The 15,208-nt window shown below is 37.6% G+C and overlaps 1 protein-coding gene across 4 annotated transcripts in view; it reads right to left on the reverse strand.

Moving 5' to 3' along the window:
* The window catches only part of map2k5 (mitogen-activated protein kinase kinase 5), a 294,288-nt gene that overhangs the window by 137,052 nt on the left and 142,028 nt on the right, over nucleotides 1-15,208 (reverse strand). For all 4 annotated transcript variants that reach the window (XR_013889610.1, XM_080214341.1, XM_080214340.1 and 1 more), the window contains exon 12: nucleotides 12,770-12,831. Coding sequence is in view for 3 of the 4 variants with exons in the window: in XM_080214341.1 (XP_080070467.1) it covers nucleotides 12,770-12,831 (62 nt within the window). In the remaining variant the exon portion in view is untranslated. The remainder of the gene's footprint in view (nucleotides 1-12,769; nucleotides 12,832-15,208) is intronic.

Genomic DNA, 15,208 nt, shown 5'->3' on the forward strand with positions numbered 1-15,208 from the left:
GAGTCAAGGAGGCATACGGCATGCTTGCCTTCATTGGCCGGGGTACTGAATTTAAAAATTGCCAAGTCATATTGCAGCTTTACAGAACCTTAGTTAGGCCGCACTTGGAATATAGTACTCAATTTTGGTCGCCACACTACCAGAAGGATGTGGAGGCTTTGGAGAGGGGGTGCAGAAAAGATTTACCAAGATGTTGCCTGGAGTGGAGGGCATTAGCTATGAGGAGAGGTTGGAGAATCTTGATTTGTTCTCACTGGAACAACGGAGGTTGAGGAGTGACCTGCTAGAAGTCTACGAGATTATGAGAGACATGAACAGAGAGATTAGTCAGAAGCTTTTTCCCAAGGTAGAAGAGTCAATTAATAGGGGACACAGATTTAAGGTGCGAGGGGCAAGGTTTAAATGAGATGTATGATGCAGATATTTTACACAGAGGTTGTTGGGTACCTGGAACTCGTTGCCAAGGGAGATAGTGGAAGTGGATACCATAGTGACTTTTAAGGGGTGCCTTGACATATACGTGAATAGGATGGGAATAAAGAACAAAGAAAATTACAGCACAGAAACAGGCCCTTTGGCCCTCCAAGCCTGTATCGAGCATGCTGCCCCACTGAACTAAAACCCCCTATCCTTCTGGGGTTCATATCCCTCTATTCTCATCTCATTCATGTACTTGTCAAGAAAATTCACTACCGTATCCAGTTCCACCACCTCCCCCAGCAACATGTTCCAGGCACCCACCACTCTCTGCGTAAAGAATGTGCCTTGTACATCTCTTTTAAACCTTGTCCCTTGCACCTTAAACTTATGCCCCCTAGTAATTGACTCTTCCACTCTGGGAAAACGCTTCTGACCATCCACTCTGTCCATGCCTCTCAATTTTGTAGACTTCTATCACATCTCCCCTCAACCTCCGTCGCTCCAATGAGAACAATTAGAGGGATATGGTCGCCGGAAGGGTAGGGAGTTTTAGTCAAGTCAGGCAGCATGGTCGATGCAGGCTTGGAGGGCCAAAAGGCCTGTTCCTGTGTTGTAATTTTCTTTGTTTTTTGTTCTATTCCATAAATGTGAACAGAATAAGAAATGTGTAACAGGATGCCTGTTATATTTTGTAGATTATTAGAAATATTTGGTGTAAAACATTTTTAAATAGTAATCATCTGATGTTGACTTTTGGGTACTTCTTAAGCTGTATTAAATTAAAATGGTTCTGTTAGCTATTTACTGTAACCAAAAACTCTGGCATTTTCTCAGGGTAAATTGAGTTGGTAGGATTTTGCCAAGAAAGACCTTTGAAGCAAGTAGTATAAACTGGTTCAAGAAAGAATAAATGACATTTTAATCAGAGAAGTGATTGAAGGATAAAGCAAAAATATGGAAATTCTGCTTTTTCAAAGGGAAAGGGTTTGTTGGGACTAATTGCTTTTTTTTGTTCTCAAATATTTTGGTCTTCTTAAACCACACAATCCAAATACCACAACAATTTAACAGAATAAATAATTATATACATCATTATAATTTTGTTTGGATCCACTGGGTTAAGACTACACAATAAGAAGTGATGGATTCCCACAACTATTTCATGTTACTATAATAGCCACATACTAATTAAGAAGGGTGCATAGACATGGATGCTGAATCAACATGCCTTGGAGCACCATTTTAAAATTCTATTGAATTTACTGTGTAAAGTAAGCAAATATTTAAAAAGCAAAATTAAATGGATTCCACCATACATTAACACATGTGTACTGAAATTCCACCTAGATATCAGGAGAAAAAAACCAGCAAACTGCAACTGTAATATTGTACCTATTTTTCTAATTAGTAAAGACCAAAACACAAGCTTTTAAAGGAGTTCATCATAGTCTCTCAAACAATGTGTGCGCTTGACTGAGGCTGATATCACTACATACAAAGGTTGGGGCCATGGTACATGATATGCTTTATAGTGATTGTGGTCCACTTGAACTCTTTTCAAATGCTTCGGGAATCAGAGAAGAATTCTCCAAATTTTTTTTTGCTTAATTTTTTTTTTCTTAATCTGTTTTTGGGCCTGTCCCAGGAGATTACATGGCTGCTGTGGAAGTATTAGGGATAATGATGTCTAATTACAACATGACTCAATGGTCAGGGGCTCGATGAACCAATTGGTCTGTTCCTGTCTATCATTTTTGTATTTCATATGTATATGTCCTTGATATTGAATAGTTCCATTTTCATGAAGTCAATGTCTGCATTCCTTTGTGATGCATTGTGGAAGTGCAGGACAGATTGAGACTATTGTGCTAAAATGCAGTAAAAAGGCATTTTAATAGAAATTTTCCTAATGTTGACATTTATTAACTAGTTCCTGAAGCACAACACAATGCTCTGTATAGTGATGGAAGTACATTTTAAGGATCAATTTGTAATATTTTCTGGTGCTCCGGGCTGTGTAAAATAAACAGAAAGAGCAAGTAAATGGAAATTTTGAAATTAAGATTGAAAGTATGCACATATTCCAATTCCAAAACTACTGGAGTTTAAAATCAAAGTTCCTCCTGGATAAATGTACTGTACCTATGGTCCTTAAAACAAGAGAAACATTTTTAATACTGCATTGTGGAGAGCTTCATAACTACTCAGCAACAAGGATTAATATTCCCTTCCCTTCAGCCCTCTGGTCACTATAACTAAATTCTAGTAATTTTCATCTCCAATGCACTATCCTCCTTTCACAGAATCAAATATCTACAATGCTTAAGTAATTTATTGCTCAAGTGTGCTAATAAACTGGTATTTCTATCTTCAAAAAATTTTTACAAAATGGTCATACTTAGTATTGCAATAAAAATCACACAGAAACAGGTTATTTGGGTAAACTAGTCTGTGTTGGTGTTCATACCCCAAATGAGTCTCGCCCCATTCTATCTGCTTTATCTCAGCTATTCCAGCATATCTTCCCATTTCCTCTTTCTGAGCTACTTACTTAGTTTCCTTTAGAAAGCATCTTAACTGGTGCCACAATCATCTCCTCTAGTTGAAAGTTCTGCAACGTACCAACTCCCTGAGCAAACAAATTTCTTATTTCCGGGATTTATTAGTATCTTTATAGTTGATTTGTTGTCCATCATATATTTGGCCATTGACTACAAATGCCTTAACTGTTGTCATGAACCTACCAGGTGGAATCTTGTTTGGTACTTAGATCTAGTCCTGAATCTGAACATCAAATATATATTCATAACTATCCAACGTATGTATATCTTTCAGAGTGTTTGAGGACTCTGGGTTTGTAATAGATGGAGTTTAGAAGGATGAAGGTGGGGCGGGGGGGGGGGGGGGGGGGGGGGGGCGGTGGTATCACATTGAAACTTAGAGCATACTGAAAGGCCTCGATAGAGTGGACATGGGGAAGATGGTTTTTATTAGTAAGAAAGACTAGGATCCGAGGACTAAGATGAGGAGGAATTTCTTCAGTCATAGGATGGTGAATCTTTGGACTTCATTGTCAAAGAAAGCTGTGTAGACCAATGTATTTAAGTAAAAGGATAAAAGGTAATTGGGAAAAGGTGGGAATACGAGGTTGAGAAACCTATCAGCAACTAACGGCACAGCAGATTCAAGGGACCGAATGGTCTACTTCTGCTCCTATATGTATAGTATCTTATGTATAGTTTCCTTGACTATGCATGGTTATGTGTCATCTGGACTTGGGAGTTCTATCCCTCTTTTTGTTTTGCTAGTTTCTCAATTCACCATTCCTATCCCAACTGAATTAATGTTCTTTTAAAACTTATTTTCTAGCCAAGTGTCTATTTTGCTACCGTTAGTAAAAACAGAAGCACTGTAGTTATTCTGCCATTTCTCTGCTACTGTGATATCACCTTGCTAATCCTTTAATGTTCTTAATTGACCCTATTTCTACTTTCATTTTGCTTTTGTTATTTATGTCTGTAGCATGCTTTGTTATTTCTTATGTTCCTTGATAACTTGATTCTGTAATTTTTCTTTGCCTTCCTGCTTTTTTTTTAAAAACTGATCCAAGTTCCTTTTACTTGCCTTCGCCTTCCTCTTCTTTTGTACCAAAGCAAACCTCATATGCCTTTTGCTTTAGATTCATTTTCTCCTTAGTTTTTTATCCATTTACTGCGCCCCATAATTAGCTTACTTATTTTTGGCTTTATGCAGAATACATTTTTATAACTCCGTTGAATACCCTTTTATAGATTTCTCAATGCTTTTCTGACTTTGCTTTTCATTATTTTCTCCCAATTTACCTTTAATCCTGCCCTCATTTTCTCATAAATTAGTCTTCACCAATCTATTAACTTACTCCTTCATCTACTTGCATCACACTTGATGCTAATATTGAACCTTACTATGTTGTGATCATAAGTACTAGGATGCTCTCCTACTTTTAATTAATCTACCTGCTCTGAGTAATTATTCATTACAAAATCCGCAAGGCATTATTTTCTTGTGCTTCTTATGCACTTGGGCAGTGATACAGATGTTTGCAGAATTTGTCATAAGGTGTAACGCTGGGCTATATCACTGACCTTAACACATACTTCAAACATAAAATTTGTTTCAGGAGCGTTCAGACTTTGTAAGAAAATACCGTTCTCCAGCTTGGCATAATAAAATGTTTAAAATTTATAGTTTGATAAATGAAAACAAAATCTGTACTTACTGTCCTATGTAACATTTTTACCTGAGAAACCACGGAGAAACAATTTTAAAGAGAGATATATATTATTAAAATGTGCCTGTTAATATTAATGACACCAAAAAGAAAAACTCAAAATAGCTAAAAATGATAGAAATTATTTTGCACTCAGAAGTCACATCGCTGTTGTTTGTGCACCTTTTATTCAAAAATGTGCTGCTTACATATTTCACAAAACTTGTTTCAATTGGATATTTCAAAGTCAATGATGGTTAAAAGATCAGTTGTGGTATGCAGCGGAGGTTCTTGACTAGGGCCCATCAGAAGGTTTCAGGAAGGCCAACTGCTGGCCCAAGTTTCTTCCAACCCCATCAATTTAGCCCTGGGTTTGACACAGACCGTACCCATTTCTAGTAGCCAATCATCACAGTAAGCACCTGTTACATGACTCATGTGTCTCCCATCTTTTTCTCATGAGCCAGCAATGCATTTACAAACGTTCAATATTTAATCTAAAGTATCAACAATATTTTTAAATAAATTTTACACTGTTTAGATTCAGTCACAAGATGTTATTTTATGGCTACACACTGTTCATTTTATTAGCAGTCTCGCCCAACACTTGTTCCTGCATCTTTGCTTTTGGATAGTTTGAGTTGTCCATCATATTTGAATTACTGTATTTGTGCTTGTGGGGGATAGAATTTTCATTAGAGACAACTCCAGCCACTGGCAGAGTGAGGGTTCTGAGTGTGAATGCAAAACTGTTTCTTCAGCAGCAGTGCAATGATGGTCACATTTGATAAAAATTATTTAAAACAATTAATATACTTAATTGTATAATTTCTATGCAATTTTATACATAAAATACTTGTGAGATGCTGTAGGGGTCTCAGTCTCTGGAACTTTTATAACATGATGGAGTGAGGGTCATCAGAAGCTAAAGTGAATTGTGAATCCCAGATATACAATAAGAACACATGGGGTGAAGAGGGAATGCATAAAGTAGAATTAAATAAATAGTTTTGATTTCTGAAAGCTCTTTTGCATAAATTTTATGGCTCACACAGCACTGCAAAACTGTCTAAATTTGCAGTTTTGTCATTAAAGAAAGATGATGAAACTAAGAGTAGAATCTTAAAAGAACAAAAAGATTGATCTAAAAATTTTTAATTGTGTCCATCGTAAAATGATTACAACACAGGAGGATATTCAGCCTGTCATGTCCATACTGGCTCTCTGACAGAGCAATTCTTCTAATCTCACTTCCATACCTTTTCCCCATAGCCTGCAAATTTCTTCTGTTCAGGTAAGCATCCAGTTCTCCTTTCAAAAGCCTTGCTTAAATTTGCCTCCAACACCTACTCAGGCAATGCATTTCAGACCTTCTCCTTTTGTCAATCACCGTACGTCCCTATCCTTCTCATAATAGCGACAGTTTCTCCCCATCTACTCTGTCCAGACCCCTCATGATTTTGAATACCGAGGTCAAATCTAAGTACAGAGTGAGAATTTATGCTGAATTAGTATTTTTTGTTTCACTGTGAGAAAAACACAAGTTGCATTGATGTTAGAACTTTTGTTTGCCCACGCTATAATCAGCATGTGTATTTAAATACTTACATTTTGGCTGTGCAAATATAAGATCTCATAAAATTATACATTAAATTACTGTAGTAACAAGCAAATCATGACCAATTTACTGATAAAAGCCAATATTCAAAGGGAAACTCCATTGCCCTGGGCAGTTTCCAAAGATAATTACAGGACTTTGTGAAAATGAAGGTCTGTGAATTAGAATGAACTGAGACTAATAGCTGTCGATGTTTGATCACTTGGATTTAAATTAATTGTCACTACAAGGGATAATGAATGTCAGAATAAGACTGCCAATGTGGAAAAAATACAACCTATAATTAAGTGTTCCAAATTGCAGAATTTATCCCCATCCAATGAATGATCAAATCTTTTCTTGTTAAAAATACAGCAAAAGAATTTGCTAAATGAAAGAACAGTCATCAACTGGGTACCAAAAATTTTGCAGATTTTATTTTGCTAACCAATTAGTGTTGAAAAAAAAATTGCTTCCACACCATCAAAAATCTCTCACAGTTGTCTTTTTAAACATACAGCAAATATAGTTCTGAAAATATAGAAAACATATGTGGAAGTCATCCTCTGATGCAGCAATAGTTTTGCTGAAAGATTTTTGCTCATGATTTTAAAAACCCAACCCACATAATTACCTTCTAATTTAAGGTTTTTTGTCCCTGGGCAAGACTTTGGTGGTCTTGACTAAGGTCATTGATACAACTAATAGTCTGCGATACTCAGATATTATTTTTAATATGTAGTATCCATTTTCAGTGGCCTAGCCAGCTGGGCTTTAGATGTGCATCTTAATGGAAAATGCAACCAATGAGCAATTAAAGGTGTGATTAGAATAGACTGAGAAGCAAGATGAGGAGTAAGAAGATACTACAATAAAATTTCCATAAAAGGAAATTAAAAGAATCTGAATCCAGGATTATTCTAGCCACATTTTTTCAAGACAATGATGATTAGAAGAAAAGTGCAAAAGATACCCTAAAAATTGTAATCAAAGCATAATTTGTCACTAAGTCACCTGGATTGTTTGTTTCAATGGCATTTCTTATTACTCTGATCATGATTAGGCTAGTAAAAATTCAAATGTAACTTTTGCCAATCTACTGAGACCTCCTTAAAGCCAAGGTCTGATAGTGGATCAGATTCTACATTGGCTGCAATTAACAAACTGCCTCAAAACACAATGCGCATCAGTAATACTGCTGTAACTCCTTTCAATAACTCAACTGGCAGGACTTAGTAATACAACGTGCACATCCTAGATTCTTAACATTTTTTCAGGCATTGGAGAGCAAGCATAATGCAAAGGCCTCAGGCCCTGACAGCAGTACTGAGGACTTATGCCTCAGAACAAACCACACAACTAGCCAAGCTGTTCCAGTATAGTTACAGCTCTGTGGAAAATTGCTCAGGTATGTATGTCCTGTCCACAAAAAGCAGTAAAAATCCAGCCTGACTGAATACATTCCACAAGTGCTAATCACAGCCACTGAACTGCCCAATCTATCATCATAACTGAAGTTTCTCACCCCTGCCCTGGAACCATCCTTGTAAACCTCTTCTGCACTCTCTCCAATGCGTTCTCAGCCTCCAGGTGAGGTCTAAACTTGTTTCTTGTACAAGTTCAGTATAATCTCCTTGCTTTTGTAATATAGAAGCAATTTCCTGACCTCGTCACATCTGGTGCAGATTGTGCCAACCCCGAGAATCGTGTGCGGGCCTAAAAATCACACCTGGTTTCACACCTGACGCCAAACAGATTGCGATTTTCCCAGTCCTTCTCTAATGGTGCGAACCAGATCATGGCCAGAAAGGGCATGAGGCTGATTGGCATATTTAAAGTAGCATTTAAAGATGCATAGCCTGTTCAACTCCCAGTGCACAGAATTCTCCTGTCTGTTTTCAGACGTGGCACAAACAACAGCGAGAATCACTACTGGTCTCTCCCAGCGGAGACTTGGTGCAGTGGTCACGCCAGGGGCTCTGAGGCCACTGAAGCCCCTGGGTGGTGGGGGGCATGGCCAGCAGTGCCCATCTAGCGGTGCCCACCAGACATCCCAGAGGGGCCACTGGGCACTGCCAGTGTCCCAGTTGGGCATCACCAGTGTGCCCAGGGCTATGACTGAGAGGGGGCTATCCTGGGGGGTCATGCAGGGCCGAATCATGTCGTGGGTCACGATGGGGTGGGGGGGGAGGAACGTTGAGGATCTAGCAGTGGGTCCAATCAGGACGGCCCCAATGTCCCACCACTGACGACCTGTGCCGCTAATGGGGGACCCTGTTGTCCACAAGAGGAGGGTCTCCCATTGCACTGTGAGATAGGAGCGCTCTTGCAAAATTATGACCAAGTGCTCTGAATTCAGGGTCATTAGCATGTTTAGGCCCTTACCCTAGAAGCGATGCAAAACTCCCAACACTCTTAAAAAAAGTGGCTGACTGTGGGAGGCTTCCAGTGCGGAGCATGCCTGAGAGCCTGGCATGGATCATTCCATTATTCTTGCTATTAAGACAATTAGGCTTCTTTGGGGGAATTCCACCCTATGTCCCTATCAATAAAGCCCAGAATACTATATGCTTTATTAATTGCTCTCTGTCCTACCACCTTCAATGATCTATGCTCATTTACACCCACATCCCTCTGCTCCTGCACATCTTTTAGAATTCTATCCTTTTTTGTCCCTCCATGTTCTTCCTACTAAAATACATAATCTCACATTTCTCCACATTAAACATCATCTGCCACCTATCTGAAAACTCCACCAACTTGTCTATGCCCTTTTTGAAGTTCTACACTGTCCTCTTCACAGCTTACAATACTCCCAAGTTTTGTCATCTGCAAACTTTGAAATTTTCTACTGCACACTAAGATCTAGATCATTAACAAATATCAGGAAAAACAAGGGTCCCAATACTGATCCCTCGTGAGCACCACTATAAATTTATCTCTTGCCCAAAAAATATGCATCAACCATTACTCTCCGCTTCCTGTCATTCAGCCAATTATATATCCATGTTGCTACTGTCCCTTTTACTTCATGAGCTATAATTTTTCTCACATGTCTGTTGTGTGGTATTGTATCAAATGCCTTCTGAAAGTCCATGTACATCACATCAACAGTATTAATCTCATCAACTCTGTTTCCTCCTCAAAAAAAGTCCAGCAAGCTAGTTAAATATAACATCCTCTTTAGAAATCCATGCTAGCTCTTCGTAATCAGCCCACATTTTTCCATGTGATTACTAATTCTATCACAAATGAATTCCTAGAAGCTTGCCCACCACTGATGTTAATAGCATTTAATTGCTGGGATGTCCTTACAACATACTTCCTATAAATGTCACACTTAATTTCTGTTATATTTTAGTTGTCACACTTTAGCAAATACTACATGAATTCTGCATAGCAGATCTCTCAAATGGTGTTCATGGTAGATTGGAAGATATGCTATTGTACTGTAATGGGGTGTTAAAAACTACGAGTGACCAAGAAAATGCTACAGAACACAAAGCATGACATATACATGTGTTCTACTCAAGGCCATTAATAAACACTAGTATAACTTCTGTGGCCTTAGTTGTAGGAAATTTTTTTTTAGTTGTATTTGTTGCTATAGACTGGATGGAAAATGGGCTTGGATGACTTTCAGAGTACAGCAAATAGAAATAGATGTCTCAATAATTTTTATTTCATAGAATTATGAAAGACACAGAACAGAAGGAGGCTATTCATGCTGTCTGGTTCTTTGAAATAACTATTAGTTTCACCACTCTGTTCTTTCCACATAGCCCTATAAATTCTTACCCTTCAATACTTATTCAATTTCTTTTTCAAAGTTGCTACAGATTCTACATCTGAAGCCCTGTTTGGTAGTGCACTTCCAATGATGAAATCTTGTGACATTTCTTTCTTATGTCATCTCTGATTCATTTCTCAATTACCTTAAATCTGTGTTCTCTGGCACAGACCCTTTTGCCACAGAGGTCATTCTGGAAACATTTTTTCCCTTATCTACTCTATCGCCTTGTGATTTTGAATACCACCATTAAATTGCCCCCTTCACCTTCTCTGCTCCCAGGGGAACAATTCCAGCTTCTCTTGCCTTCCTGCTGAACTGAATTCTGCTAATAACTAACTGGAGCCATTCTAATGAATTTCCTCTGCACCCTCTTTGAGGCCTTAACATCCTTCCTAAAGAGCGGTGTCCTGAATTGGCCACCTCATTCTGTAAAATTTAGCATAACTTGCTTCCTTTTGTTCTCTAAGCCTTTCTTTATAAAGCCAGGAATCCCATATATAGATCAGAAAACTGTCCGCATTTATCAAAATATTGATTTAAATACCACTGGATTGCAATGTTGTAATGAATACATTAACATGTTCATATGTAATTCTTATGTTGCTTTTTTTTCCAAAAACAAAGGCATTAACCCAAAATGGGTTAGTATTTTCATTAATAATAGAAGGCAGAGGCACTTGATGATTACATCTTTGTTTCTAATGCCATTATCTGGACTTTAATGCCATTATTTCTCAGCCAGCTGGTTATATTTACACTGGACTGGAATACATGTGCAACACCTGTTTAGCACAACAGGGAAGGATTTTACAGAGTATTTCTTTCTTAGCATTTAAACTATGATTATGCACCTGCAGCATTCAATAAAATGTTAGGTTGAATCCATGATATAGTAAAGTACCAGCATTTCATGGGAACAAGCTTGAGAGGTTAAGTTATATATATGGCTTTTTGCTGCACTGCTAGCAAGGATGAGTGCTGGAAGGGAGCATGAGTAGGGTCAACCCACAGCAGCATTTTAAAAAGGTAGCTCACCACCACCTTCTCGAGGCAACTAGGGATGGGTAACAAATGCTGGCCAGCCAGTGGGACCCATGTCCCATGAATGAAGAAAAAGAAATCCAAGATATAACACTCCAAACATATTGCCAACATTCACTCCTATGTGCATTCCCACTGGGAGCACTGAATTGCTGAATTAGATTTTTTTTCTACCCAAAGGAGATATAACTAACTGACTTTATAAACAATCCATAACTTAAAGGGAAGGAAAAGCAGAAAATGCTGAAATGACTCTGATTTGGCTGCATCTATGGCGAGAGAAACAAAGTTAACATTTCAAGTCTGTATGACTCTTCAGAACTGGAGAGGGGCAGAAATGCGACAGGACCAAACAGCTGGAGAGGGGGATGGAGAAGATGCAGCAGAATAGGTGCGAACTCATGAGAGACTGACCAAAATATAATGGACACAAGACAAAGGGGGTGTCAAGGTACTATTAAAGGTTAAAGAAGGTGCTAATAATGGTTTTGTTTTACACAACGTGATCCAGGTTTTTTTTTAAATAAGATTTGCCAAGTACCCAAATTATAACACAGCTTTTAGAAATCCTATTTGAACGTGCAATTTATACAGCTGATTTTATAGTGCATGAAATGCTATTAATAGTATGAGTATTAAATCTTAACCAGCCCACAAAGATGTTTGGACCCCATGCCTATATTACTAATGGGGAATTTTCTTAAAACTTACACAAGAACATTCATACATTACACACTTGGAAGGGCTGGACAAAAGAAACAATTTTCATTTATAAAGCATTTTTCAAGAAGAATCTCAAAGTGCTTTACAGCCAGTGAATTTCTTCTGAATTGTAATCATTTCTTTAATGTAGGGAACACAACCAATTTATTGACAGCAAGGTTCCACAAACAGCAATGTGAATGATCAAATAACCTGCTTCAGCATTGTTGGCCAAGGGATGAATGCTACTGGCTGGCATAAGAACAACAACACTGGTGAGGTTATTTGTTTCTTAGCTTTTCCTCCACATCTCATCTGTTCTCTAGCTTATTGTTACTCCACAGAACAAACTTTGCACAAATGATCTAGGGTAACTAGTTTCTGATTGTGTTTTCCACTTGTTCAGCATTTTCCCAACAAACAGTTGGATGATTGGGAATGTGCAAAATGGTAAATCATAAACACAAACATATCTAACATTCTGCAATGTGGAACCCAAATGTATTTCACCTTGTAAGCCAACCAATGGAAGATTATACTATTTACTTCAGCTCTGATGATCAGTCATGCTTACACCTGCTGTTATGCTTCTTTCAGCAAATGAAGAGTTCAGATCTAGTCATAAAAGGTTTTAAAAACAAACTCCATTAGGATGTCCCCAACCAGCCCAAAAATTATAGAAGTGTTACATCTAATTACTTTTACAAGACCTACCTGTAATCTTTAGCCAGCTAACCGTATCTACAATTCCAAACATCCCTTAGGCTGTGATAATATGCAAATTGCAATTTGTGTCTGTCACCCAAGATTCTTCAGTATGTGTTATATATAATGTATAAAACATACACAAAGAATAATCTTTGGTGTCATGATTTTTTTTTCAGAATTTATTGTATGTAAAATGGAGTTATTGAATATTTTCCCAAATATAATGTTGAGATTTAAATCTTAAAAATATTTAACTTACTGCAACAGAGATTCTGCCTAGTACGTGCTCAGGGATTTTTCTATATACATCCAAAGAACCTCCTAAAGGAAATTATAATAGAGGAGAAAAACATGAATACATATTAAATGATGATTATTATAATCATTAACTATAAGCTCTAAAATAAATTACCTTTGTGCTGTTATGACTGAATATATTGGAGAACCCTATCTGGTTCAAGGTCAAGTATAATATCCAATTACTTAAGGCACTTATACTAATTTAAAAAAACACTACAAATGCAGTATTAAAGTGAATACAGGTAATTGGGGTTTAAATTCCAAACTACATCCAACAAATTGATATTCAAGAAAGGGAACAGAAGTTCACAAACTATTTTATTTATTTTATATTTTTAAACTGAAATAAGAAAAATAGATTACTTAATTTTATCCTTTGAATAAAGGCATACTCAATGTACCATGAAAGTGCTGCCAATCAACTTGATATTAAATGGATAACATGAAAAATTGCACCATTAAAATTATGTTTGACCAGGCAGGACCCTTTCATCAATGGAGGAATAAACAAGAGGTAAGTGACCCATTAGGAGCAGAATTCTGACATAGTTGAGTGGTGGGAAAAAATCAGTCTGAATGTGGTAGGTTTCACAGCTCAAACTAAATCTGGTTTAATAGTTGCTGACTCCTGTAGAATAGATTTCACAATAAGATAATCATAATAGCATTTTTTGAGAGATTGCAGCCGTGGAAAATTTAATATTTTATTACTAGGTCTTCCCAATGCCATTGGTCTTACTGGGGTCAATATAGGTGCTATTCAAGGAAAGGAACATAGGAACAGGTGTAGGCCACTCAGCCTGTCGAGTCTGCTCTGCTATTCAATACAATCATGGCTGATAACGCACTTCAATACCTTTCATCTACACTATCCTTATAATCCTTTATGTTATTGCTAATCAGAAATCTATCAATTTCTACCTTAAACACGCTCACTGACTGAGCATCTCTCTGATGTAGACGTTTCCAAACGTTTATAAGCGTCATCTTAGCCTTATGTGCTCCCCCCAATTTTGAAATTCTGCTCCTGGTTCTAGACTCCCCAACCAAGGGAAACATTTTACTGCATCCACCCTGTCTTTTCCTTTAAGCCTTTTGTGGGTTTCAAGTAGAACACCTCTCATTCTTCGAAACTCTGGCGAATACAGGCCCAGTTTGCCTCATCTCTCTTCATAAGACAGTTTTGCCATCCCCAAAACAAGACTGGTGACCCTTTGATGCACTCCTTCGATGGCAATAATTTCCTCTGGTATGGAGACCAAAACTGTACATAATAATCCAGGTGCAGTCTAACTAACCTTCCCTTCATTTGAAGCAAGGCCTTACTACTCCTGCACTCAAAGCTTCTTATAATAAAGGTTAACATTCCACCAGCCTTCCTAATAGCTTACCACACTTGCATGTTAGCCTTCAGTGACTTATGAACAATGACGCTCAGGTCCCTTTGTACATCTACACTTGCTAATTTCTCTCTAATTTAGGAAATACTGTTCATAGAACATAGAACATAGAACATAGAACACAGAACACTACAGCACAAACAGGCCCTTCGGCCCACAAGTTGCGCCGACCATTGTACATTTATTCCTTCTATCAGAGTGAATTATCTCACATTTTTCTACATAACACTCCATAAGCCATGTTCTTGCCCACTTGCTAAATTTATCCAAATCTTCTTGTGGTTGTTTACAATTTCTTCACAACACACATTACCACATTGCTTTGTATTATCCATGAACTTGGACATATTCTATTTGGTCCCACATCCAAATCATTGATATATATTGTGAACAGCTGGGGCCCAAGTACTGATTCCTTGTGGTACCCCACCAGCTATAGTCTGTCAATGTGACAAAGACCTGTTTATTCCAATTGTTTTCTGCTCATTAGTCAATCCTTAATCCATACCATATATGGCCTTCTACCCCTTTTGTACTTTTATTTTGCTAATCAACCTCCTGCGGGGAACTTTATCAGAAGCCTTCTGAAAATCCAAATATATTACATCAATCAACTTTCCTTTATTAATTTTATTAATGACATCCTCAAAAAACTTCAACAAGTTCTTCAAACATGATTTCCCATTTATAAATCCATGCCGACTATGCAGATTGCACTTGTCCAAGTGCTCATTTGACTCATCCTTTATAATAGATTCCAGCATTTTCATTGCTAATGATGAATGGCTAACAGGTCTGTAGCTCCCTGTGTTTTCTCTTTCCCTCCCTATCTTTCAATCTTCAGGAACCATTCCAGAATTTATAGAATTTTGGAAGGTGATCATCAATGTACCCACTATCTCCATAGCAACCTCTTTCAGCACTCTGGGATGCATAATATTAGGTCTCAGGGACTTAGCAATTTTTAGTCTCATTAATTTTTGCAATAGAACCTTCTT

The sequence above is a fragment of the Carcharhinus amblyrhynchos genome, chromosome 28 (assembly GCF_965287045.1).
Source record: "Carcharhinus amblyrhynchos chromosome 28, sCarAmb.v2.hapA, whole genome shotgun sequence".
NCBI lineage: Eukaryota > Metazoa > Chordata > Chondrichthyes > Carcharhiniformes > Carcharhinidae > Carcharhinus > Carcharhinus amblyrhynchos.